Consider the following 27,090-nt stretch of genomic DNA (forward strand, 5'->3'; position numbering starts at 1 on the left):
CGTCCTATAGAGACAGAATAGACTTGGAGAGAACAGGGTCACAGAGCGAAACTGAGACCTGTGAGGTGGAGCAGGTCCAATCTACCCACCGGGCACCTAGAATGGGAAATATCTGCCTTGAGGGGGGATTAGAAACCAGATGTGCTCACCCGAAGGCCTGAAATCTCCAGGAACATAGCCAGATCAGGGCGATAAAGCCCAGCTCATGTGACACTATCCGGAGCTGAACACACTTCTTGGAATTAGCCACAAACCACAAACTCTTGTGGTTTTGGGGCTCAACGGTCAAGTTGTAGAGAAAATCTGAATTCCGGTCTTATAATTCTAGTCAGTCATAATTACATGGCCCTTCTCTGTCCGGGTCCCCACTCAGACTGTGGCCACTTTATAAAGCTGATCTGTGACCAGACTCAGCCCACAGCAGAGGCCTGGGCAACAGACCTCTGAGGATTCACTTGCACACCCCCTCAAGGGTAAGGAGGAGTTCCGTCCCTGTCACAGGTCCAGGCTGGTAGTGGAGGCTGAGGGATGAGAAACCCCACCCTGCAGGCTGTAGGGGAGCTCTGCCAGGAGTCAGGACCTCAGATAGCAATAGGCCCAAATCAGGACACACATATGTATGAAAAAGCTGTGCCCAGCTTTCCCAGGGTGTGGGCCTTCTGGGGATTTTATTATCTCCGCGATGCTTTTCAGTTACTTGCTAGTACTAGAAACACCTCCGACGATCCCCATTTAAAACAAAACAAAACAAAACAACACAGAGTTCTTTAGGCATGAGATCAGGATGAGATGAAGAAGACAGAACAACATGGGCATATTATTTTTAATAGTCTAGTATAAATGAGTATTTTCCAGTCTCCTGGGATGAGATGTGCAGATGTAGCTCAGAAGTGTTGTGAAACTTGAAGAGTGGCAGGGGCAAGCTAAAGAGAATGTCTAAGTGTCAGAAGTCAATGTTAGCCATGGAAGGCTGTGGTGTGCTGATGCTCTGAGGCAGATGAACGAGGAGCCTGGGAAGATGGAGTGGGTGAAGGATGACAGGCAGGGAGGCTGCCAGTGTTTCCGGCAAGCCAACCAGCTGAGCCCAAATCAGGTGTCACCGCATTTCTGCATGCCCTCCCTCACTTCCTGAGGTTCTGAGGCCACTGTCCTAAAACAAGAACAACTTGCATGGCTTAGATATCTCACTTTTGTGGTTATGAGTTAAAGGTCTTTTGTCTAAGGACCAGAAACTTGATAAACTGGGATCCAGAGCCATGTTCTTAAGCATACGGTGTGGATCCCACTGCTCTAAGGGAAGGAAGAGTATTTGTTGGATGACTGGAAGTATAGAAGAGTACCTTGATGGCTGTGTTGGTGAGTGGAAGAATGGATGGATGGATGGATGGATGGATGGATGGATGGATGGATAGATGGATGGATGGATTAATGCATGGTGGAGGGATTAATGAATGGGTGGGTGGATTAATGGATTGATGGATGGATAAATTAGTGGACAAATGGATTGTAGTGGTTCTCAGTCTGTGAGTTACAACCCCTTTGGCAAACCTCTATTTCCAATAATATTTACATTATTACAGCTATGGTGTAGCAATACAAATTATTTTATGGTTGGGAGTCACCACAATGTGAGGAATAGTATTAAAGGGTCACAGCAGTAGGAAGGTTGAGAACCACTAGGCTAAATGAATGGGTAGATATATGATTGGATAGTCTAGATGCTTGCATAACAGATAGAAAAATGCATGGGTGGATGGGAAGGTAGATGTATAGATGGATGTATGGGCAAATAGATGGGAGAGAGTGGGTTGGTGTATGGATTGATGTGTGGCTGGTTGGGTAGGAGAAGAATGAGTGAATGAGAGGTGGGGGGATGAGTAGGTGGACAGGCATTGGAGGGAGAGCTACAAAGAGCTGCTAGCTGCCAGTGTGCTTCTTGTGTTGGAATTCCCATCTCTCCCTCCACAGCTCAATCAGTAAATTCCATCTTGGCTAATAGATTTCTATACTCTGGAATAATTTGCTCAATGAGTATTTCTGTCACTAGATTTTTTTTTTTTTTTTTTTTTTTTTTGGTTTGAAAAATTTTAAAGTAGTAGCAGTAATTCTGGCCTATGCTCTACCGTGTGACTCTTGTCAGTTTCCTGTCTCTGGATCTTGGAATTCTAATATTGCTTCTAGGCTGAGGGTGCTTATCTCTGCTCGCTGGCCAGAGCTGGATGGATGAAGGAAAAGGAGGACAGGTGGATGAAGGAAGGAAGGAAGGATTGATGGGTGGATGGATGGACAGATGGATGTGTGAGTGGATGGGTGGATGGGTGGATGGGTGGATGGATGGATGTGTGAGTGGATGGATGGGTGGACAGATGGATGTGTGAATGGATGGGTAGGAGGATGGATAGGAGAACCAATGGATGTATGAGTGGATAGGATAGACAGATGGTTGGGTAGATAGGTGGATTGGTGAGTGGGTGGACAGGTGCATAAGTGGGTAGGTGGAAGGACAGATATCAGGGCAGATATATGAACCTGCGAGTGAATAAAAAGATGGATGGATGGGAGAATAGTCAGAGTGATGACACATACTGTCTCAGCAGGAAAGCAGCATCAGTATGTGGACTGCATGGTTTGTGGCTGCTCTGTCTGTGGCAGCTGTGTGTGGCATCCGCCAAGACACAACCACAGTCCTCAGAGTTACAAAAGATGTGCTGGGCAACGGTGAGTCCAGCCCCAGTGAGGGTCATGGGTGGCATGGGAAGGGATGGGAGGTGAGCCAACTCCCCAGTGCCTGAGAACCCTCCCCATGCTAGGAGACCCCATGGTTAGTGGCTGGGGGACCTCTCCCCTTGTGCTGTAGCTTCTCTTTTCTCTCAGATATCACCTCCTAGGCACTAGCTCATTCTCTCAAGACAGTAGACAGCAGAGATTAAGAACTTGGGCCCCAGGACAGGATTTCTGAGATTCAAACCCTACTTATTCAACCCAAGTCTTAGTTTCCTCATCTGAAAAGTGGGCTGAGCCATCTGGAAAGGACTGGTGTCAGGAAAGCTGAGTGGGATGACTTGTGGAGACCCACATGGTTCCTGAGGTGCAGAAGTTCAGGTACAGGTGCCTTTGGACCATAAGTCTTTACTCTGTACCCTGAGAAATGAGGACCTGCCTTGGCCCCCATTTCTGCCCAGGGCTCCTGTGAGGATGCTGCAAGATGACTTCCTATCTACTGATCTGAGAGCCTCATGTGCCTTCATTTCATCAAATGGAGGCTGTTGCTCCTGCCCCGGCTGTTCCCCAGGAATTTATAATTTACGAGAAAGTAGACTTTATCAAGCCATGAAGTGAGGGCTACTTAAAAGGGAGAGAGAGAGAGAAAGGAAGCCCACAAAGGGCTGGAATCCAGCTTCAGGGATGGGAGTAGCACCCAGGACGTGAGCTCCCTGGGTGTTGCTCTGTCTTCTTGATCTATTGCTGCTTTTCCCCAGGGGAATGGGGTAGCAGGATGAGACCCCACAGGTGGGGTGACACTCTCATGTGGTACCTGGGGACTGGGAAGGGGAGTCTCCTGGCTGACGCCTGTGCCTCTCCACAGCCATCTCAGGCACAATTCAGAAGAGTGACGCCTTCCGCTCCGCCCTGAGGGAGGTGCCCGTGGGTAAAGCCCGTGGTGATGGTGGAGGGCCCTTCTTGGGTGGACTGCTTGGTGGAAGTGAAGGGAGCAGTGGTGGGGGAGGAGGTCTCTTGGGGGGCCTGCTTGGTGGGAGTGGAGGAGGTGGTGGTGACCTGTTGGGTGGAGGCCTATTGGGTGGCAGTAGCAGCGGCGGTGGGGGGCTACTAGGTGGTGGTAGCAGTGGTGGGGGGCTGCTGGGTGGTGGTAGCCATGGTGGAGGTCTGTTAGGTGGCAGTGGGGGACTGCTGGGTGGTGGTAGCCATGGTGGGGGTCTATTGGGTGGCAGTGGGGGACTGCTGGGTGGTGGTAGCCATGGTGGGGGTCTGTTGGGTGGCAGTGGGGGGCTTCTGGGTGGTGGAAGCCATGGTGGAGGACTGTTGGGTGGTGGTAGCCATGGTGGGGGTCTGTTGGATGATGATGATAGCCATAGTGGAGGGTTGTTGGGTGGTGGTGGCAGCCATGGTGGTGGTCTGTTGGGTGGCAGTGGTGGACTGCTGGGTGGTGGTAGCCATGGTGGGGGTCTGTTGGGTGGCAGTGGTGGACTGTTGGGTGGTGGCAGCCATGGTGGTGGTCTGTTGGGTGGCAGTGGTGGACTGCTGGGTGGTGGTAGCCATGGTGGGGGACTGCTGGGCGGCAGTGGTGGCCTTTTGGGTGGTGGCAGGCACCGCTATGATGACTACAGACGAGCTGAATTCCCCCGAGGTGTCGGTGGTGTCCCGTACAACGACTTCCATGTCCGAGAGCCTCCCCCCAAATACACCAATGGCAGACAGCTTGGTGGCAATTACAAATATGGTCACATTGAGGCGAACGACAACAGAGCTCAGCTGGGGGGCAAGTACCGCTATGGGGAGATCCTGGACTCCGATGGGAGCCTCAGGGACCTACGGCATGAAGACTACCGTCCTCAAGACAGTGCCTACCACCGCGGCTCTGGGCGGTACAGATCCGCCGCAGACTCATCCTCGGTGGGCAGGCTCTACCGGCGCGAACTGAGGCCTGGAGAGATCCCAGCTGGTGTGGCCACTGGGGCCCTGGGCCCCGGAGGCCTGCTGGGCACAGGGGGCATGCTGGCAAGTGAAGGCATTCTGGCAGGCCAAGGGGGCTTGCTTGGAGGAGGTGGTCTTCTTGGAGATGGAGGACTTCTCGGAGGAGGAGGTGTGCTCGGTGTGCTGGGTGAAGGAGGCATCCTAAGCACCGTACAAGGCATCACTGGGTAAGGACCTGAGCTCCACTTACTGAGCCACAAACAGGCAACCATGCCCTGAGGCTGAGGAGAGGTTAGGACTGGACATCTTGACAGGCTGACATTATACAGTTTGTAGTGTTCACATGAACGATGCCAGAAGCCTAGACCCAGCACTGCCTCTTGTATGACACTAGGACATTCTTTTCATCTCTCTGTCTTTCAGTTTACAGGAATGTAGGATGATCAGCGTAACTCAGCATGTGAAGAAAAAAGAGTCAAGGATTTAAAACTATGTGACATATACAGCATATGCCATATACTATACTATACTATACTATACGCTATAGCATATGCTATTGTCTCATAATGAGATGCATTAGAATTATTAATTATAATTATGTTTTATAATTCCAGCCATGCCCAGGTTCCCTGCCATTGTCATTTAACTCGACAAATATATTGTGCTCTTATGATGTGAGGGACACTTAGTCTGGAGACACACACCTCAGCTCCCAGGGAACTTGCTGGTTGGTGGGGTGTGTGGGATTGGCAAAAGAAGCTGGACCTAGTCAAAGGGTTCATAAGGACTGGCAGAAGCTTCTAGTGACTAAGAATGCACAGAATGGGGTTCAGGGCAGGTAGGTGGCTTCACACAAAAGCACCCTGGCTGAAGTTTGAGGATTGTGCCGGAAGGATCCAGCAGGGGGCAGTGTCTTCACAAAAGATTCAGAGGAAATGAAGGGTATAGAATTGCAAACAGATGCCCCTGCGGGTGGGAGGTTTGGCCATGTGTTTTCTGCCTTGAACCTTTCTATATTTTGCCCATGAACCTCAAGTATCTCTGTGATAGGAGGACAGAGTATGGGGAGCTGAGGAGGCGGAGTGAGGGAGGGTGTTCTGTGGCAGTGGATGGCAGCAGTCTCCAGCTCATCTCTCTTGACTGAATGCAGGTTGCGCATCGTGGAACTTACCCTTCCCCGGGTGTCTGTGAGACTCCTGCCCGGTGTGGGTGTCTACCTGAGCTTGTACACCCGTGTGGCCATCAACGGAAGGAGGTACATGCCCTAGGTCCAGGAGAGGTCCCTGACAGAAGAGCTTGGGCAAGCTACCTTGTCTCATCACGTGTGGTTGCTGCATCCATCATGGTGGGAGGAGAGGGAGACCAAGTGTCTGAACTCCAAGTCAGCCTGTGATGGTCCCTTCAGCAGGAAAGGCAGCCCGGGGTGGTATTCAGGATCTGGGAGTCTGGAGGTAGAGAGTATCTAAGTCTACTTAGACAAGTCTCCTAATGCCACCAAGTCTTTTTGAGCTCACTAGCAAGGCCACTTTCCTCCTGGTTGGCTGTGGCCATGGGGAGAGTGCCTTCCTAGTAACCCAGTGTGGGGACCTTAGAAAGTGGGACTCATTTCTTCGGGGTGGGGTGGAGTCACATCTACAAAATCAGGATGGTTACCTTACAAACAAGAGTTTGTAGCAAGCCCTGTTCCCAACCTTTAAAATTCCCACTGGCTGAGGATGAGGGAGATTTGTCCCGATGTCTTGAGGCAGTGGGATGGTACTTGGTTTGGGGCTCTGAGACTTGATGTCAGGAAGAATCAGTGCTAAGACCTGAGGTGACAAATGCCTGACAGACCTGTGTAAGACAGACGTGGTGAGAGTGGCTGATGGTCTCATGGGTCACCTGGTCTCCTCCAGCCTCATCGGCTTCCTGGATATTGCGGTGGAGGTAAACATCACGGCCAAAGTTCGGCTGACCATGGACCGCACAGGCTACCCACGGTTGGTCATTGAGCGCTGTGACACCCTCCTGGGAGGTATCAAGGTCAAGCTGCTTCGGGGGTGAGTGCAAGGTGGAGAGGGACAGGGCCCTGTAGTCACCCCTCCTGGGAAACAACATGGGCCCACACAGAGACCTCACATACAGAGAGACTGTCACCTACTGGATAATTCAAGGGCTGAGCCTCTGAACCCAGGATGTGGGCATCCATCCATACCTTGCAGAGACCTGTCCAGATTCAAATCTCAGTTCCAATGTTCCTTGTTGTGTGACCCTGAGCAACTCTGAGCCCCAGATTCTGCATCTGGGAAATGGGCTAACTTCCGTTTTTAGGAACCAAGATAATGAGCATAAGGCAGTTGGTATAGAATCTGACATGTTGTCAGAGTTTATGAAAATATATCCCAGAGGGTTTATGTGACCATGAGTGTCCCAACCCATCAGTTTCTTGTCTGCTTATATAGTCATTATACCCCTGATGTGTGTGTGTGTGTGTGTGATTTTTCTGTCTTCTCTACAAAGTGACTAAGTCCCTACCTTTGTCCAGAGAGTTGCCATACACCCATGTATTGGCCAGCATGTTGTCCCCAGGTCATGGAAATCTTGGATGAGGGCACATAAATGGCAGCTCAGAGCACAGTGCCCATCTGTTCACTCCCTCAGTCTTTGGGGTCTCTAGTCCCTGTTTTCTCTCCTGTCTTACTAATCCTTTTGTCCCACCACATCAGCCCGCATCTGTGCAACCAGAATTCCACCTCCCCATCCCCCACCCCCCGCTTCTTATAGCTTCTGTCTGTGTGCTTCAGGATAGATAGGGATAGAGAAAACAAGGTTCCAAGGTCAAACACAGATCCTCCCAGATTTTTGCATTCACTTTGTTCAGAGTGTCGAACGATGAAGGTGCAGCTGGAGCTGGCCATGGCTGCTCACTGTGGCTCTCCTTCTGCTTCCTCCAGTTAGGATATGCAGACTCCAGTGTGGCTCCACAGCCCCACCCACTCATGCACACAGACACCTGTCCTAGAGCCTGAAGCACTTGGCTCTTTCCCTTCATTCAGCTGGGAGATGTTTCTGTACCCAAACGCTCAGTGCGCTTGTCTAACTCCTTAGAGCTGCGAGTTATTCCCGGATGTGCGGTCATTCATTTGCCCACGCTGTTTTACCCATCTGTTTTGGTGATAATATATAGCTGTCTATAGATGCCATTTTACAGGAGGCCGGATGGATCTCCCCACTTCCCGTAAGGACATATACATAGATCAGTGGCACACCATCTCTAACACAACAAACAGTACATGTGCAGCTGTGTGTGGCACCCTCAGGCACATCCCCAGGGACCTCAGGAGAACCAGGACAGGAGCAGCCCCCTTAAGATGGAGCCACTTACAAAGGGGACCAAGGTGCACAGCAAGCCTTGGGGGAGGTGTCCAAGCTTCTGTTTTTTCCGGGATGTTGCTCCTCGGCTTGGAAGAGAAGTGGGAGTTGGTTCTTCGTGGGGGAGGGGTCCAGGTACAATGTAAGGGGTGAACAGGAGTGGTGTTAAGGACTGAACCCACCAGGGAGACTTTGTGTCTGTCTGTCTGTCTACTTGTGCATCATCTGTGTGCATGACCTGTCGTTGGCTTTTGTTAGCTGGGGTCCAGGTGAGCACTGGTGACCCACTGTGGTCAGGTTTCTGGCCTCCTTCCTGCTCTATCAAATAGCTCCCAACACCCAAATTTTCAGCCCTACTTACCTGACCTTGAGTGTGAGCCCAGTGGGCACATTTTCTTAGCTAGATTTATCCTATTGCATCCATACATGTTTTTTGAACCTATGGAATGTTCTAGATGCCATACTGTGAGCTTAGATAAAGTCGTATATTCATTTGTACCCAGGGAAAATGACAAGCCAATAGCCCTGCAGAAGATGGAAGGAATTAGAGGGAAGGTCTGGGTAGCTAGGAATCCGGGATGTCCCAGCCTTTCTAGTATGACAGAGGCTTGATATCTGTGGTTTGTGGAAAAAAGGAAGGAAGGAAGGAAGGAAGGAAGGAAGGAAGGAAGGAAGGAAGGAAGAGAAAGGAATAAAGGGGAAGAGAATTTAAAGAGAGAATAGAAGAGACAGTGGAAGAGAGAAAGGAAAGGGAAAGGGAAGGAGGAAGGGAGGGAGGGAGGAAGGGAGGGAGGGAGGGAGTGGTGCTGTTGGCCTATGTAGACAGGCCTGAGGGAGAGCCCTCTGTCTGGTGCCACTGTCCAAGGCTCAGGGGCTCTCAATATTCAGAGCTGGAACCAGGCACTGGTGTGGCTGGACAGCCCAGAGCCCTCCATGCCTGTAAGTCTCCTCACCTTGCCCCTCCCTCTGTAGGCTTCTCCCCAACCTAGTGGACAACTTAGTGAACAGAGTGCTGGCCAACGTACTCCCTGACCTGGTAAGGATACCCGAGAGGGGTTTGTGTCTCCAGGGCCACACAGGGGACCCAGTGGGCTGGAAAGGGCCAGGGCTGCCATGCTCATGCTGGCTGGGACCATAGAGTGGCAAGACGGGAGACCCAACCTGAGCACCCACAGCTCTGGACCCCAAGCTGGGGTGCTTTTCCTTTTGAGTGACAGTTCTAAATTTGTTTCCCATCTTAAATGGGAATCAGGAGAGATCCGTTCTCTGGGGCTGTGGTGAGGACACGGCCCACAGGGAACAGTCAAGCCAGCCATCCCTCTTGCTGTTTCTGCCATGTTGCTCCCCAGTATCCACACCTCCTGAGCTCTCTGGTGTCTCTTTTCACAGCTCTGCCCCATTGTGGATGTGGTGTTGGGTCTTGTCAATGACCAGCTGGGTCTCGTGGACTGTAAGTGTTCCTTTGCTGTGGTTGCCAATGTTTACCGATGACTGCTTGACCTAGCCCCAGAGACACTGCAGCAGCTGAGAGGAGGGTCCAGAGTAGTGGGCAGATCTTGTACACCCCAGAAATTCTACAAGAATAGTCAGGCCTCCCACATTGGCTGTTGCCACACTCCCTTAGGGCCTGGGAGGCGTGGCCTAGACAACAGTCAGAATTCTGGGTGGAAGCCTGGCTCTGCCCTGGCAGCTATGGAAGCAGAAAGTGTCCTCATTCTTTAAAAGAAGATGGTGCAGACCCTTACTAGACCCCCAGGACCAGGCTGCAGTGCAACCACCAGTCCTGGATTTCTGAGATGGTTCCTGAAAGCAAGGCAGCCCCGTAGCATCTTCTCCTGCATGACAGCACCCACAATGCTTCAGCCTTTAACTGCTAGGGAGCCCATGTCTCATGGGACACCTTGAGGATGACTTATTAAGACGAGGAAAGAAAAGTGAAGAAGATAATGTGTTTATTACAAGCAGTCATGGAAGTGTAGGTCCAACTGAGGGCACACTGTACAGCCTTAAATGTCCCCTCGTACACTGTGCTTCACAGCTTACAAAGTTCATCTCCATTGGGACTTCTCTCCCGACTCTGCCACAGAATCTAAAAGGCGATATTAAATACACTTTCCAAAGGTGGAAGTGAGCTCCAGAGAGGTGCAGAGACTTGTCTGTGGCCACACAGCAAGGAAGAGTCAGAGATGGGGTTAGAACAAAACTGGCTCCTCCTTGAAGCATAAGCTGGGTGGCACCTTGGTCCACGCACCATCCCCAGCCACATCCATAGGTATGGGGCACATAGGTATGTTTTTTTAGGTAATGGGCCGTAACGTGACCCTCTTCTTTGCCCACAGCTTTGGTGCCTCTGGGAATACTTGGGAGTGTGCAGTACACTTTCTCCAGCCTTCCACTGGTGACTGGGGAATTCCTTGAGTTGGACCTTAATGTAAGTGATTGACCGGAAACCTCTCTAAAGTTGAGTGCATGCTCGTGCATACACACACACACACACACACACACACACGCACGCACACCAGGTATTTACACATACTGGAAGCAACATCTGATCAAGACCCTTCATGGATTAGAGACCTTCTAGGACAGAGCTGGGAAGCATGCTTGCACAGCATTCAGTGCTTACTGTGAGCCAAGCATGTCCCAAGCGAGGGCTTCTTACTGATGAGCGCAGTGTGCTCTCAGAACTGCAAGACTTGCTTTTCTGGCACAGAGAGGTGGCTCCATTTTTAAGATCACACAGCTAGTGATTGTATGCTTGGGCTCTGAACCCAGACATCCTGCTAGTGTCTGCAGCTGCTGCTGGGTCTTGGGTCTGCTGGAGAAGCACTGGCCCTTAGCATGCTAGTCCAAAGTTAACAACCGGCTCTTAATGGTTTTCAAAAGTCTGGTTGGCAATGTTTGCTGCTTTCCATAGTAGGAACACTCCCACAGTGGCCAGTGTCAACCTGGGAAATAGGATTTCACTGAGAAGTTGGGAGATTGGGTCTTGTGAACTGGGGTGAGCAGGTCCTCCAGCACCCCCTGGATCTGACACCCACTGTGCGTGGGTACTTGTGCCAGTAGGCCATCCCGGGGTCATGTGGGCATGATGCTCCCCTGAGCCTTTATCACAGAGATGTAGGTCCATGCCCGTGTCACAGGGCTGTACAGAGACATGCTTCCTGGCTGGTGCCCACTCCTGAATGAGAGGCAGGGAATAGAACAAAGCCTCTGCTTTGAGGGAATTTCTGATCTATTGCAGGAGAAGCCATGAGAAGTCTTTAAGCCAGCGGGCAGTTACAGACCCAGTGCCATGACAGAACCTAAAGCAGGGACTGGGATGCACTTGCAAAGCCAATGAGGGCTTCTAAGAGGAGGCAACCCCTGAACTGTCAATGTGTGCATGCACGGGTACCAGCACCATCCACGGCCTTTCTGATTAGAAGAATGCAACGACTGAGTGGGGATGGTAGGGGTAGTAAGGAGGTGAGAGGGGGCCTGGCCAGGTGCTGGCCCTGGTGGCTGAGGTGCAGAAAGAAGGTGAGGGTAGAGTAGCTAACCTCTGGGTCCAGAGAAGTGGAGCATCGCACAGGCCATCATCTCGGGAGATGGGTGTACCAATGTGGACGGTGGAGGTTCAGGGCTGTGGACACATCAACTCACTGTGATGGGCTGAGACATTGGATCTGTGCCACAGTGCAGGTATGCATGCATGTGGGTGTGTGCCTGCCTGTGTGTAGTTGTAGTTGTAACTGATCATAAAGCAGGAGCTGCCATGACCCCCTTCCCTTTCAAGCAGAAGAAGATCTGTCCATAAGAGGAGCTCAAAATCATGTGTGCTGCCAGGAAGCACTGTCCAGACACCTCCTTCCAACCTCCAGACTCACTTTCTTCCCTCCCCTTTCTTATTCTCCTCAGACTCTAGTTGGGGAGGCAGGAGGTGACCTCATTGACTACCCCCTGGGGCGGCCAGCTATATTGCCCAGGCCACAGATGCCAGAACTACCCCCCATGGGCGACAACACCAACTCCCAGCTGGCCATCTCGGCCAATTTCCTGAGCTCGGTGCTGACCATGCTGCAGAAGCAAGGAGCAATGGACATTGACATCACTGATGGCATGGTGAGTCAGCCTAGCAGGCCACTGAGGGGCTGGCCTGGCTCTTTCCTAGCCTATGCTTTAGAGGAAGGACTGAGGATGGTCCTGCCTTTTATTCTGTACTCCAGTTAACTGTTTTAATGGTGATCTACTCACACATTCACTCATCTACCCTTCCACCCATCCACCCATCCATCCATCCATCCATCCATCCATCCATCCATCCATCCATCCATCCATCCATCATCTGGCTATCAGAGCCTCTAACGTGCCTCATAGGCATGACAGTAAGCTGCTTCTGGTCCCAGGAGGAGGCAGTTGCCCTCTGTTTGATGTGGTTTATTTCAGTCCTTTATTAAAGGAATAGCATATTCACATGTGAGCATCTTAATATGAACATTTAGAACTCTTTAAGTTGGTCAACATGTATACACAAATAATCAAAAGAGGCATAAAAACAAAACACCAGCTTCCCGAAGAAGCACGCAGGAGCCACTCCTTCCGTCCTTTAACAGATTTTCGATCTTCAAAACAGCTGCAGTGCAGTGCAGTCATGCTTATACACGCTTCACCCAGTTTACCAAATCCTATTTTGCCACATGCAAATCATATCTATCTATTCAGATACCTTCCTTCTGACTTACCCAACCACTCACCCACCCACTGTTCATCCATTCACTGTTTATCTATGTACTTTCCATCCATCCCTCCATCCCTCCATCTCTTCATCCATCCACCCGCCCACCCACCCACCCACCCATCCATCCATCTATTACCCAGGCACCCATCCATTATCTCTGTCTATCTACCTATACACTTATCCATTATCCATCTATCAATCTACCAATCATCCTCCAATACTCTGGGGCAGTTTGAGGATTTGAGATGTGGCAGTATGAACCATACATTTCACAGCTTCTCATAAGCATGAGCTATTTAAAACAAAACAAAACAAATGACAACACAACAACAACAACAACAACAACAACAACAACAACAAAATCACTTCCCAAAACATGGGAATCTGTAATTCTCCCAAGAAGAAAGTGTCCACTTAGGTCCAGGGCAGCTAGCATTCTTGCAGAGTTATAAGTGTCCCTATTGAACATGTGACCAGGGCCCTGCCATGATAGTGCACCCATGCAGGAGGCAATGACTTTGCTTTATCTGCTGCATTGGTTCCATGGTCACCATCTCTCTCTCTCTCTTTTCTCTCTCCTCCTGCACTCCCTCCTTCCTTCCCTTCCTCTTCTTCTCCTCCACACTCCTCTATTTCTGACAAGTGGTACTGCCTTTCATTCTTGAGGTTTTAGGAAGTGGGTAGACATGAAGGAGAAATGAAGGAACTTACAGCAGAGACCAAGCAGATGCTAGGCTGTGCACATGAACTTGCCCGGGATTTCCTGAATTTTATAAAGAATTACCAGAGAGGAAAGATTTGGGCTTGCCTTGACTACATTAGACCATATGTGTAGATAGACAGCCTAAGTGGTTGGCCCCATCCACTTAGCCATACAACTGCAATGTGGTCTACACAATGTCCACTCTGGAGTGTATTCTTGGATTGTTGGACTTCCCAAGGGATGTGTCTGTTTTAGTGTGCACTGGAATCTAAGTGTGGTGTCTCAGCACCCATCTGTCCCCATCATCTCAGGACTCACATGACCTTGTCTTTGCCCCACAGTTTGAAGATCTCCCTCCACTTACCACTTCCACACTGGGGGCCTTGATTCCCAAGGTATGTAAGCAATCCCAATGGTGTCCCTGTCTCTAGCTTCTTTTCTGTCCTGAGGGGAATGTTTCCGTGTCACTGGAATATATAGTTGGTGCTCTGCAGTTTTAAGTGGTGCTGCTTTGGTTAAGTGAAAACAAGAGTCATGGCTGAAGGCCTTTGCAGACAATAATGACACTGGAAATGACTTTGCCTCTTCATTTGGGCAGGCTCTCACCTGGCTCCTTGGGGCTCAGGATAGATGTGGATACCAAATTCTGGTGAGGGGACAAAAGAGGGTCAAGGATGACATACCCTGAACCCTGGTGTAATGGGTCTGCCTGCACAGTCTTGCCTTGGCCTGGCTACTCCTGGGCTGGGTGACCATGCAGTGATGGAGTTTCAGCTCAGGTTCTTGCATATGTCAGACAAATGCTCTCCCCTCTGTGTGACTTTGGACATAGTCTTAGCATTTCTGAGTTTATTTTTCTCAGTTGTAGAAAAAGGCTTGTCCAGGTTGTCCAGAGGGCCAGCCAGGGCTGGGCACACATAAACACAGGGCAGTTCTGGAGGAGTTGTCAGGTATTTAGAGAAAGGCATGACTCAGCATATTACAGCTGCCAATGACCTCATCTTTCTAAGTCTTTGTTTATCTCATCTGGAAATGAAGGCCCAGAGTGGGCGTTTGCAGATGTTAACAGCTATTCTTGCTGATATCTATAAATGTCCTTTCAAGTGGCCCTGTAAAGGCAGAACGAAGGCCTCTCTATTCCCAACTCTAGTTGTGGGCATCAAAGAACTCCATGGGTAGGAGAGGCCACATGGAGTGGAGGATACTCCTTTAAAGCCCTCTGTATCATTACCCATCTCTTTCCATCTGTCACATTAGTTCAGGAGATAGAGAATGGAAACAAAACTCAGCAAGTGATCATTACTGCCCTCGTGTGGTTGGCGTTTGAATAGCAGAAGCAGCATTCTGAGTTCTAAGCCTCTGCAGTTCCATCATGGACCTCTGATACAGGACCACTTCCTGTGCACCCTGCCCCTGATATCTCATGAGACTGCCCCAGAATCCCCTCTTTCATTGGGAGACAGATCCCGTTCTCAGCTGGGCAACAGGCACAGAGAGATCACACAGAACTCAGAGCCCGTTTACAAGAACACAGGGCTTTAAACGGCTCAAAATGGTCTCAGGAGTTAAAGCTAGACAAGGTGGCAAGTGACATGAGCCAGAGAGAACAGCTTGACCAAAGCTCAGGTGGCCTCCTGGGGCGCTGCTGTTCTGGGGACACAGTTCCAGCTGCCTTGGGGCCTCTGAAGGAGGCATTACTAAGTCTCAGAGACATTGCCTCTTTTGGTTGGGTTTTTGGACCCCAAGTTTCTCTGGGAAAACATCCTGAAAATCTCTATGAATAACCAGTTGGCCAAATGTCTGCTTAGTTGGTGTCCATGCCCTATTTGTTTATGGACCAAGAGTTCGTACAGAAGACGATCAGCCCTCTTGTGTCGTCTTAGGCATAATCGCCCTCATCTCAGCCATGAGCAAAATCTGCTTGAGTAGCAGTTGCTTCCTGTGCCCTCTGAACGTGTCCAAGGGTTCGTGCAGTGTCCAGGGCCTGCTTTCCATATTTAGAGTTTTACATGGAATTGACTGGGTATTTAGTAACGGTGAAAAAACTGTCTTTTAAAGAGCTGTCCCTTCAGCACGTTAGCTTTGAGGAGATGCTCTGCCCTCCCAGGTTCCTGTACTGGGGTCCCCAAGGGAACCCAGCCAGTCCCTGTTGGTGAACTCTGTACTTTAAGATGATTTGGGGGCTCCCTTCACATCCCAGGAAGAGTGTAAAGGGACCTGCGCCCTCTGCTGGTCGTGGACAGTAAGCTGTAAAAACAGTTGTCCCTGAGGCTCCACCCATCTTGTCACGTGTAGTTTGTGTGGCAGTCTCATGTGAGGAGATCAGAGAGAGCAGCCTCTTGCCCTACTCATCAGCGGATCCATTCCTTTGCCTGGAAACCCCATGTTGAGGAATCTTCCCACCCTCTGCCCACTCTGTTTGGAGGTTGGCTGACAAAAGTCTACTCTTGATAACTCTGCCCACCCAGTCTGGTTCCGCCTACAGGTGTTCCAGCAATACCCGGAATCCCGCCCACTCACCATCAGGATCCAGGTGCCCAACCCCCCAACTGTGACACTGCAGAAAGACAAGGCGCTGGTGAAGGTGTTCGCCACCTCTGAAGTTGTGGTCTCCCAGCCCAACGATGTAGAGACCACTATCTGCCTCATCGATGTGGTATGTGTCTGATGGAGAAGCCCCCTCGCTCCTGAGCTATGTCTAAAGACAGAGCCATAAGGTCTCCCAGGCTCCCTGCCTTCTTTGCATCCCCACAACCCCATCAGCGGTTGAGCCATCCAGCTTAGGCGACAGGGAAGCTGGCTTATATCCAGCCTTTATCACTTTGGCTGTGTGACTTTGAGTTGGTGGTTCCCTGTCTCTGGGTCTGTTTATTTTCTCTCCTTGAGGAGTGTCAGCTGGGCATTAGTAAGCTTCTTGGAGCAGCTTTGGGGATATCACAAAAGTCTTGAGTGTACCTGTCAGTGTTCAAACAGACCACATAGGCAATATTCACTGAATGCTGCTATGTGTTATACCTTCCTGCAGTAACAAAACCAGGGTCATCAGCACGCCTACCCAATCACGCAAGAACCAGCTCACAGACCCATCACCTCATTCACCATGAGCTCACACACTCACCCACTCATACACTCACACATTCATACACTCACACTCATACATTCACACACTCATACACTCACACACCCATATACTCACACTCATATACTCACAAAATCACACACTCATACACTCACACACCCATACACTCACACTCATATACTCAAAAAATCACACACTCATACACTCACACTCACACACTCATACACACACTCACACACCCATACACTCACACTCACACATTCATACACTCATACACTTACACACTCATATACTCACACACTCACACACTCATATACACACTCACACACCCATACACTCATACACTCACACATCCATACACTTACACACTCATATACTCACACACTCATACACTCACACACTCATATACACACTCACACACCCATACACTCATACACTCACACTCATACATTCATACACTCATACACTCACACACTCACACACTCATATACTCACACACTCATACACTCACACACTCACACACTCATACACTCACACACTCACACTCACACACTCACACCTATCAGCTCACATAGCCATCAGTTCACAATCTCATACACTTGCACACCCATCACCTACCTCATACATCCATCAGCTCACACACTGCACTGGAAACAATAAAAGTTCTCCCTCCCAGCTCTCCTGAGGTCTGATAAATTCTTGTGAGCCCCATCACTTTGCCGTACTATAGATGACTTCCCAAGGAGTCTTTTAAAATGAAAACAAACCTTCTTCCCTGCTTCCCGAAACCCTCAGAAGGAAGGCAACCTTCTAAAAATGCCCCCCCCCCCAAGTTCTGCAATGTCTCCCCTTGGTCACGTTTCAGCTCCCGATGTTCTTCAGAAAAGTCAGGTGTGGTCTGGCCACAGGGCCTTTGCTCAGGCTGTTCCTTGATGTCTGCATGGCTCACTCACTTGCTTACTGTAGGTTTCTGTTCAAATACCACCTTCTCAACGACTCCCCCACATCTGAAACACAGCTCCTATCTTCTTTGATCACTCATCTAAAATGCAGCCCTCCCATTCTGCATCTTCCAGGCTTGTAGCCTTATCTGAAATTACAAAATACATTTGTGGGCTTGTTGCTGGGTAGAGATTGATCCTATTTATTGTCAGATCCCCAGAGTCCAGCACAGGCCCAGCACATAGTAGGCAGCAAATAAGCATTTTTCAAAGGAATATATGCTAAGGGCCACTCCCTCCTCTGAGCAAGGCTTTTGGCAGACAGTCAGGGGTCTGATCTCACCTGCTATATCTTCACATTGCCTGCAGCTCCAGGACCAGTGAGCTACTTCTAGGCAGGAGGGGTGCTCTTGGCTGAAGCAGGACAAGCCACTGTGGTCAGGGTGAGGGTGGAGATGGAGGGTAGGGGTGTCATCTTTCTGGGCATCATCAGATGTGAGTTGGGGATAGGAGTGTATGCCATGCCTACCATGCGGGTTTCCATCACAGTTCAGGTATGTGAGCCAGCTAAGGGCCCTGACATAGTGACCCACCACGGAGACTGTAGCCCTGGCTTCCTGAGCCTACAGCCCTGCCTGGTCTGGCCCAGATCATTCCACCTCAGCCTCAGTTCTCTCATCTTCCCCTTGTCCAGGCTTCTGTTGTATAATACTTCCCTCTTCCTTGCCCCAGGGCCATTGCACATTCCTCCCCTAGAGCCTGGATGACTCTCCCACCCTTTGTTATCTGCTCAAACCCTGCACCCTTCAGTCCTCAGCACAAACACAAAGCACAGGACAGCTTCCTATGCCAGCTTGGATCCCTGCCACAGGCAAGGGTCCCCAACTCTTCTCTACCACTGTCTACCACTACTGTCCCCTTTGTTGGAAGCAGGCATTAATTTTCATAAGACTGTTTCATTTTATTTTATTTATTAGGGGAAAGCAGTCAACCTCTTGTCAGTGAGACATTTTCCCTCTAAGAAGCTTCTGTTTGAAGAGGCAGAGAAATATAGATACATTTTTGCCTCTCTTAAGGGCAGGGCAATTATGATTGGCAGGGGTGATGTCCAATAGCATCATTAATGGCTCATTTTTGGCAAGTTTCAAGTCTGCAAGTCTCATCTCCAAGGGATACCCACAGTGCTGGTCTTGGGCATGTCTCTGAGAAATGTTCACTCAGCCCCTACAGAGACTTGTGTGAAAAAAGCAGAGGGTGTCAGCTGACTCCTGTGTGCATGCCATAGGTTTGGGGTGCTCTTTGCAGTCTCATGCTTTCAAGGGGCCAGGCCTCTTGACAGAGTGAGTGACTTACCATTTGGGCGAATAGGGCACTAGTGGCCACTGTACACTGTGAGCACTCAGTTGGCAGCAGGAGGTGAGAGAACTCTGAGGTGGAATGATCTGGGCCAGACCAGACAGGGCTGTAGGCTCAGGAAGCCAGGACTACAGTCTCAGTGGTGGGTCACTATGTCACGGTACTTAGCTGGCTCATATCACATACCTTAAGTGTTGTTGGAAACTTACTATGGTAGGCATGGCATACACTCCCATTCCCAATTCACATCTGATGATGCCAAGCAAGAATGACATCCCTACCTCCACCCTCACCCTGACCATGCTTCAGCTGGGAACACCACCTTCCAGCCTAGGAGTAGCTCACTGGTCCTGGATATGCAGGCGCTGTGAGGACACAGCAGTAATGTAATGCTTATGACATTAATGGCACCTATTCTCCCCCACCCCCCACCTCCAGGACACAGACCTCTTGGCTTCATTTTCTGTGGAAGGAGATAAGCTCATGATCGACACCAAGCTGGACAAGTAAGAGGCTCTGTGGTGGTGGGTTTCTGCTCCTCAGAGATGTTTTCTGTACCGAGACAGCCGGTGTTGGTTCATGCAGGACCACCAGGCAGGGGTTGAGGTTGGCTATGTGGCTGTTAGAGCTGGGAAAATTCAAGAGGCTAAATCCAAGAAGCTGCAGAGGTGACTGACTATGGTCCTGTCTGCTGAGACCACCATGGACCAAAGCCCAAGGAAACCTGTTGTGTCAGGAAATGCATCAAGGGTCACCATGGTGTTGGTGACAATGAGTTGCTAGACTACTCTTAGTCCTTTATCCACATGTTGTAGCCTCCCTAAAGGGCTTCACTCTCCTGTTTGAGAGATGAGAAACTAGGGGTCAGAGAGGTGGATGTGCTAACTCAAAGCCATCAGAGTGAAGCTAGGAGCCAGTGCAGGTCCAGGCATCTGCCACTCTGAATGGGCAGCCCTGAATCTAGATTCCAGCAATACAATTTTGATCCAGATGTGATCAGTGATTGGCTGTGTAATGTCCACACAGAGCGCCAGCTATGTATCACACCCAGAAGCTGACTTCCCTGAGCTTCAGTCTTCTCATCTGGCGACAACAGCCTTTATTTCACAAGGTCCATGAGAAAGACTGTCATTCACTGGGTGCCTCTGAATGCTTCAGACACTGAAGGTTCTGGAAATGTCTCTGTTTAATCTTCATCCAATACTGTAGAAATAAGTGTTACTATCACCCCCATTTCAATATTAATGAGACCCTACTTTGAACTGTCAGTTCACGTTTAGTTCAGGATAAGTTTCCTTTTTGGACGGTCAGTGTTTATGACGCCCAGCAATAGAAGACATTCATGTATGATGCTACTTGGCCACCCAGGATGGTCCAGCAGGTGGGGGAAGGGGTGGCCAGCCATGGATGGTGAGAGGAACTGCCATGGGAAGAGCAGGGGCTTCTGGAGAGGAGAGCGTGGCTTTCCACTGGGGAGAGTGACATCAACAGTTTGCAGTGTCAAGGCATTTGGATGGTGAGTTGGGAGGAGAAAGCTGGGTCACCTTGGACCTCTGGATGTTCAGCATGGAATATCTTGGGAGGCTGCTGTTACTCCAGGTGGAAGCTGAACCTTCCTTTTGAACAGCCATAAATGCTCCCTGCCTCCAGGGAAAGTCTGTGAGTCTGTCAAGGCATGACTGTGGGAGTTCACTGAGACCCTATTGGTCCAGAGTGTGAACTCACACCCGGGCCACTCTTCTCAGAGTAGGACAGGAGCAGAGTGCACAGGTTCAGGGTGAATCCTGTTACCTATCTCTACCTCTGTGGCTGAGCTGAAAGAACCTGCAGCCTCAGCCTGGGGTCAGGGGATGCTATGAGGATTAAGGGAGATATAGGTAGTCAGTGTCCACACAGAGCGCCAGCTACGGATCACACCCAGAAGTTCCGACTGTGGCATAGGGATCCTTCATTTAGTTCTGGCAGATATCCCCTCTGCAGGAGGGGAAACTGAAGCACAGAGGGGCGAAGTTCCTAAGATCTCACAACCAGTGTGTGGTAGAGCTGGAATTTCAGACTTATATCTATCAACATTGTGTCTGAAACGTTCTTAGTGCTCAGTACAGGAACATGAACTGCTATAATCCGTTCTGCCAGGAGAGTCTTCCCAGGGATGCTGGAGGAGGGGCTTCTGACAGTTGAGTTCTGGGACAGTATTGATTCTAATGGGACACATTCTTCCTCTGCAGGACCAGCCTCAACCTCAGAACCTCAAATGTGGGCAACTTTGATGTAAGTATTAGGATATAAACATCAGAAAAGACCTTTTGAGAGGTCCGTGCCCTCTGGGCCCAGTCGGGCTTGGCAAGGTTGGGATTTGCAGGGCCTTGTTGATGCTGGTGTTGCCCTTTCTCATGGACGGAGGAGAATGAGGCTGCAGAGCATGCGCAAAAAAGGGGTAGGACGCAAACGCACAGCACCTGCTCAGAGGCAATGGCACCGCTCGCCTTAGCAGATGCCTTGGGACCTCATCCAAGTCCTCGAGGAGGCACAAGGGCAACCGGGTGCCAGAGGCCCGTCTCTCATATTTAAGTTGGGGGGCCAGGGCCCACTCGTGCTGAGTCTCCACTTTCTCCTACAAAAAGGAACTAGAGATATGGACTCATTTCTTTTCTAACTAGCTGACCCTAGTGTGCTGCCTTTTAAGAGTTCACAAACCTGAGATGCTTAGAGTCAAAGACTGATATTCAGCCCCGTTTCTTTTGTTTACTCTTGGGTCCTCCACTCCTCAATAATTACTGGTTTGGGGCAGACTCAGGTGCTATTTGGGCACCTGCCAAGAAAGGCAGGTCCATTAATCTTGTCACTTATCTTTGAGCTTTGCCACCCCCAAGCCTTGCAGCAGTGAAATTGATGTCCCCAGCTGAATTTTAGGCAGAGAACCTGTCCCCAGCTTCGCAGCATCCTGGGTAGAACTCCAACTAGAACAGATGGAGAGGCTCCAGATGGGGAAGTGTACCACATCCTATGATCAAATTGGACTTGCATGGAGTTCCCAGGCACGACATTAGCTGAAGGCTAGCCTTTGCCTCCATGAATAGCTTCTCTCACGTAGTCCTCCCAAACTTCTTGTGACTTAGACAGTTAGTAAATATTCCCCCATTTTCAAATAACAGTAAACTCAGGGACTTTGCTGACTTACTATAGATGATTTATCATTTATCAGAGCCATGGAGGGAGGGCACCGGGAACTGGGAGCCCACACTCGGCCTGTGTAGAACCCCATGGTAGGTATTTGCGCACACTGTTTGTTCTGATTTTCAGTTCCACCCCATGTAGTAGGGATTGTCTACTCCTCTTTGGAGATGGAGAACCCATAGCCTAGAGAGTTGAGGGCAGCTGTGCAGCTGCCTCAGCATCAAGTGTGGCATCAGCTCCAGGACCCCCAAGATGACCCAAATCTGTGGATGCTCATGGTCTCTGTGTAAACGGTGTAGTGTTTGCAAGCGGCCTTTCTTTCTGATCTAGATCATGTGACATGTGACTGTGGTTATTACTTGCATAGCTTAGAGAATCATGAAGAGAAGAAAGATGTAAAACTCAGTTAATGAAGATTCACTTTTGCTGTTTCTGTTGTTGTTACAGAGCCCAATATTGTTAGCCCAGGCTGGCCTTGAGCTCATGGCAATCTTCCTGCCTCAGCCTACCTATAATTCTGTTTTCCATATTTGTGAAGCACATGGGTTGAATCCCTAGCAGCAGGATTCATGGGCCCAGAGGCCTGACTGTTGTGACTCATAACTGAAGGACAGGCAGGCTACAGGATCCCCTCCTCATCCCCAAAGTCTTTGCAAGTGCATCCACTGCACAGTTGAGGAAGTCCAAGGTCAGAAAGGTTTAGAGCTTTCCCACAGGTCCCTGGAGGCTGAGTTGAGGTGCTCCTCAGCCTCCTGGGGAGGGGCTAAGCCTTCTTTGCCACTTGCCTCCTAGCAACCTCGATATGGTCCTTTTCTTCTCTGTACCTAAGCAAGTGAATCAAGCGCACTGAGGGGCTGTGACATGGAGCCTTTGAGGTTCATTCAAGGCAGCACTAGGCCTTGGACTCCAGGTCCCTCAGGGTCAGTCAGAGCTGGCTGCAGCCCTGCCTGAACTTTGTTCTTTTTCCTCAGGTGTTCATCTTGGAAATGTTGGTGGAGAAGATCTTTGACCTAGCGTTTATGCCTGCAATGAATGGTAAGAGTGGGTGCCCATGCTTCTCTGGGGCATGTGGCTTGGGGACCTAGTGACTACTGGCTTATTGGGTATATTGAAGGTGTGTATCCAACAAGTTAGCATTTCCAAGGACTTCATTTAAAGCAGATTGGTTTAAGTCTGTAAAGGCAAATGCTCTACAAGCTTAAAAATGACTAAGAACTAATTTTAGATTGTTTCACTGTATAGTCCAAGTTTGCAATCCTTTGTGCTTTGTCTGCCTACACACTGGGAGTATAGGTGTCACACCTCTGTGCCCAGTTTAATATCTTTACCTTTACTTAGCAGGTAACAAATGCCCACATTTCTGCTGTCACGTTGCTCCTCAGCTCCCACACATGCCTTCTGTTTGGCTGATGGTTGTATTTTTCTGATTCCTGTCAGGATTGTATATGTGTAAAATTTCAAAACACAGAACCAGTATTAGAAGATGCCACCCAGGGATGGGCCATCTGAACATCCGAACATTTAACATTTCCTTCTAAACTTTCTCTCCATGTCTGGCCCCTCAAGATCACCCCTGACTCCTTAAGGGTCACAGCAGTCTAGTAGGGAGAGAGGAAAGTTCCAGGGCTGGACAGAGCAGAGCTGGAGACTCTTGATCTGGCTTGGTACCCTTGAAGCAAGTCCTTTTAGTTTTCCCAGATGTGAGAGATTTAAATGCCTCCCAAAGTAGGTTCTAAACAGTAGCACCTTGAGACAAGGGTTCTTGGCCAAGAGAGACTGGGAAACAGTGTAGTTATCCCTGTAGGCAGGCACCAAGCATCCCCGCTGGTAAGTCCTGCTGGGGTCCAGAGGGCTAACTTCAGTTACTCCCAAACTCTATCTATCCTTCCCTCTACCTTTCTCTTTTCTTTTCTTCTTTCTAGATCATCGACCTGCTTACCTATTAGCCTCTGACTTTGTTTTTAAAGTTTAATTTAATAATAATAATAATAATAATGTGAGTGCAATGTATGTGTGAAGGTATATGTGCCACAGTGCATGTGTGGAGATCAGAAGACAGTTGTCTGAAGTTGGCCCTCTCCCTTTTTCTTTGTATGGGTTCTGGGGATTCAATTCATATCTCCAGGCTGGTGCAGCAAGCCGCTTTACCTGTTGAGCCATCCTACCCTTCCTTCTTTTTGACTCTGACATTCTCAAATCAGACAAACACCCACAGCAGTCACATATTGGGGGCCCACGTGCACCATTCTGTTTCTTCACTCAGCAAATATTTCTCCTTGTTTCTAGTGCTAGGGACACAGTCTCCAAGGAATTGACATGGGCAACTGTAACCAGTATAGAAACAGAATTAATGCGTTTTAGTTTCTCTGGTGACAGAAGTTGGGAGTGGGGCAGGAGTAGCTGCTGCCCAGAGGTATTGGCTAAGGTCTAGGAAGACTGTAGATGACAAGACTTGGGAATAGCCTCATGGGAGGCTCAGAATCCACAGGAGGGGCTGGGGATGTAGCTCACTTGGTAGAGTGCTTCCTGTATGCATGAAGACCTGGGTTCAGTCCCAGTACCATAAACTAGCCATGGTGTTGCATGCTATAGTTTAATTGTTCAGAGATAGAGGCAGGAAGACCAGAAGTTCAAGGTCATCTTCAGCTACATAGCAAGTCTGAGGCCAGCCTGAGCATCTAGAAAGGAACCCCAAAGTCAAAGGGCGAGAGAACAAAAAGACAGCTATGGTCTTACAAATGCTGGTTGCTTCTGGCCAGGCTGCCACCTCTTGGCTTCATGGATCACCACTGACCTGACTCTTCCCACTCTCTTTACAGCTATACTGGGTTCTGGAGTCCCCCTGCCCAAAATCCTCAACATTGACTTCAGCAATGCTGACATTGACGTGTTGGAGGTAAGAAGAGATAAAAGCCGGTGTTCCATTTGGCTCTTACCCTCAACCTTGTGCACCGTGAGAGGAAGTGGTGGTGGGTGGTTGGGAGGGTGGGGTTTGTAGGAGGACAGTGACTTAAGTTATTCCGTTTCAAAGCACAGAACCCGGGCTGAGGAAACAAGGTACAAAGCTGAAATCTCTTATGCTTGCAGCTCCCACTTTCCAGCTGGGAGAGCTGAGGCTCTAAGCAGTACCAGGGGTGCCAATGAAGTATGGCATAGTTCACTGAATACCTACTTTGTGCCACACACTATAATCTCTTGAGCCAACATTAGCTGTATGGCTATTGTCACCAAAGGGCTGAGACCCAAGAACAGGACTGGCATGGAGTACTGTCCTTGTCATCATTTCACCATTTGCTAAGCACGTGCCCCGTGTGCCCCATCATGAGTTCAGTCACAGTCCCAGCTTGGGGCCCAGCACAACTTCCAGCTGACATTTGGACCCTCTATAATAGTGGCCCTGTAATGGTGGACAGTTCACACACTAGGAGAAGGACTGAGTGTCAGCGGGGCAGACCACTTACCCAAAGCCACTCTCCTGGAGTGTGCAGAGAAACAATATGCAGTGACCCCAAAAGCTGCTCCTGCGTGGGGCTGTCCCCACCCCCACCTCAGGGTTTTGGGAGCAGGTGAGAATGGATTTCTCCTTCTAGAACAATGACCCAGGACTATTTTCATGTCAAAACACTTACTACTTTATGTAAATGACGTCTCTTTATTTTTCCTTCATATCCCAGGAAGGGAACTGTATTGATCTGTAAATTAAGCTATATGATTAGAATTTATCCAGAGCACAGGAAGCAGCACAGTATTGAACTCACGTGTAAACACATGTGGCTGCTTTAGAGGTAAGGTCAGCTCTGGGCCTGGCCTTGCAGCCCCTAGTAATGATTTTTCTCATTTAAAAAAAATCTGAATCTAGTCATTTATTTTATCTTTTTCTTTTAATACCATTTTAAATTTACAGAAGATTTGAAAAAAAAAAGTAAGAGCAGATCATTTGAGAATGCCATTTTCCAACTTCCTTTCATCTTAGCATCCTTACATAATTGGAGCCTACTGACCAAAGCCAAGCAGCGAGCACCAGTCCATGGCTCCATCAGGTCCCCTGAGTGTCCTCTGTCTGGCACAGCGTCTGCTCCGGGATGTCCCACATTGCACTGTGTTGTCCTATCTCCTGCAAGTCCTGCCACCTCATGGAGCCTCACTTTTTCATTGGCTTCATGACTGTGACATTTTCTGTTTGTGGGGAGGGCCTAATCTTAGATGGAGTTAATGTTGCCTTGTGGTAGAACTGGGGTTGTCTCTGCCACTGTCACCTTCCAGGACACAGTTTATCCACTCGGCTTCTCCTGGTCTGTCTGGTTGTCACTACCTGCTTCCTGCCAGGCTTGTCCACTGTGAAGCCCTCTGACACTCACACGTACCTTGTACAGAAGCTCACAGATGCCTCCATGGCCCGCCTCCTGCCTCATCCCTCACTTATTTTGGCTCCTCTTAGCATATGTAATTCCTTTTATGCTTACTAATCAGAATTGTTATGTAAGAAAGAGCTGTCTCTCACCTCCCATTACTTCCATGTTACTGAGCCATCTGTTAGAGAAGAGACTCACAAAGGGCATTTTATTCTGGGTTACAGTCTATGTACTATTTATTTCAGTCATGTGTCCTGGATGTGGGAAGGCTGTAGACAGAGGCATACACCCACTTCCCTGATTTGGTTGAAAAGGGAGATGGGGGATACAGAGAAAATTGTCACACACCTTGCTCAAAGTCCTCTGCAGGGCAAGATAATGGTCCACAAGCCAGATAACCCCATTCATCCATGAGATGGCAGGCAAGTGACCAGGGCTGCAGCCAGTGACATCTGCTTGCTCACTCTGTTCTCTGATCTTTCCTGCAGGACCTTCTGGTGCTGAGCACATGAGTGACAGAGGTAGATGACATGAGAAGAAGTCAACCATCTTCAGAGAGGATTGTCCTAGACACCGCCCTGGTCCCAAGTCTCTTCAGCCTTTATCACAGGTCCCTGCCCAACCCTCCCACCCCTTCCCCTTCCTGCCCTTAACCTGGGAAAGGATCCAGCCACTCCCCATTGGCCAACAATGCCATGTTCAGGACAACCTGGGGACGGAGGTCTTGTGCTTTCAATAAAACATTTTACTTTCCCTGC

General features: G+C 49.5%; 1 protein-coding gene across 1 annotated transcript; it reads left to right on the forward strand.

Moving 5' to 3' along the window:
- Positions 1–2,603: 2,603 nt before the first annotated feature.
- Bpifb4 (BPI fold containing family B member 4) lies at positions 2,604–27,090 on the forward strand. The gene is made up of 16 exons (XM_021156333.1): positions 2,604–2,718; positions 3,587–3,649; positions 4,367–4,880; positions 5,804–5,908; positions 6,549–6,692; positions 8,977–9,040; positions 9,394–9,454; positions 10,344–10,435; positions 11,905–12,108; positions 13,769–13,822; positions 15,913–16,083; positions 19,242–19,309; positions 21,032–21,074; positions 22,952–23,015; positions 24,800–24,876; positions 26,821–27,090. The coding sequence occupies exons 1-16, from the start codon at positions 2,613–2,615 to the stop codon at positions 26,842–26,844; spliced, it is 1,854 nt and encodes a 617-aa protein (XP_021011992.1). The 5' UTR covers positions 2,604–2,612; the 3' UTR covers positions 26,845–27,090.

The sequence above is a fragment of the Mus caroli genome, chromosome 2 (genome assembly GCF_900094665.2).
Source record: "Mus caroli chromosome 2, CAROLI_EIJ_v1.1, whole genome shotgun sequence".
Lineage (NCBI taxonomy): Eukaryota > Metazoa > Chordata > Mammalia > Rodentia > Muridae > Mus > Mus caroli.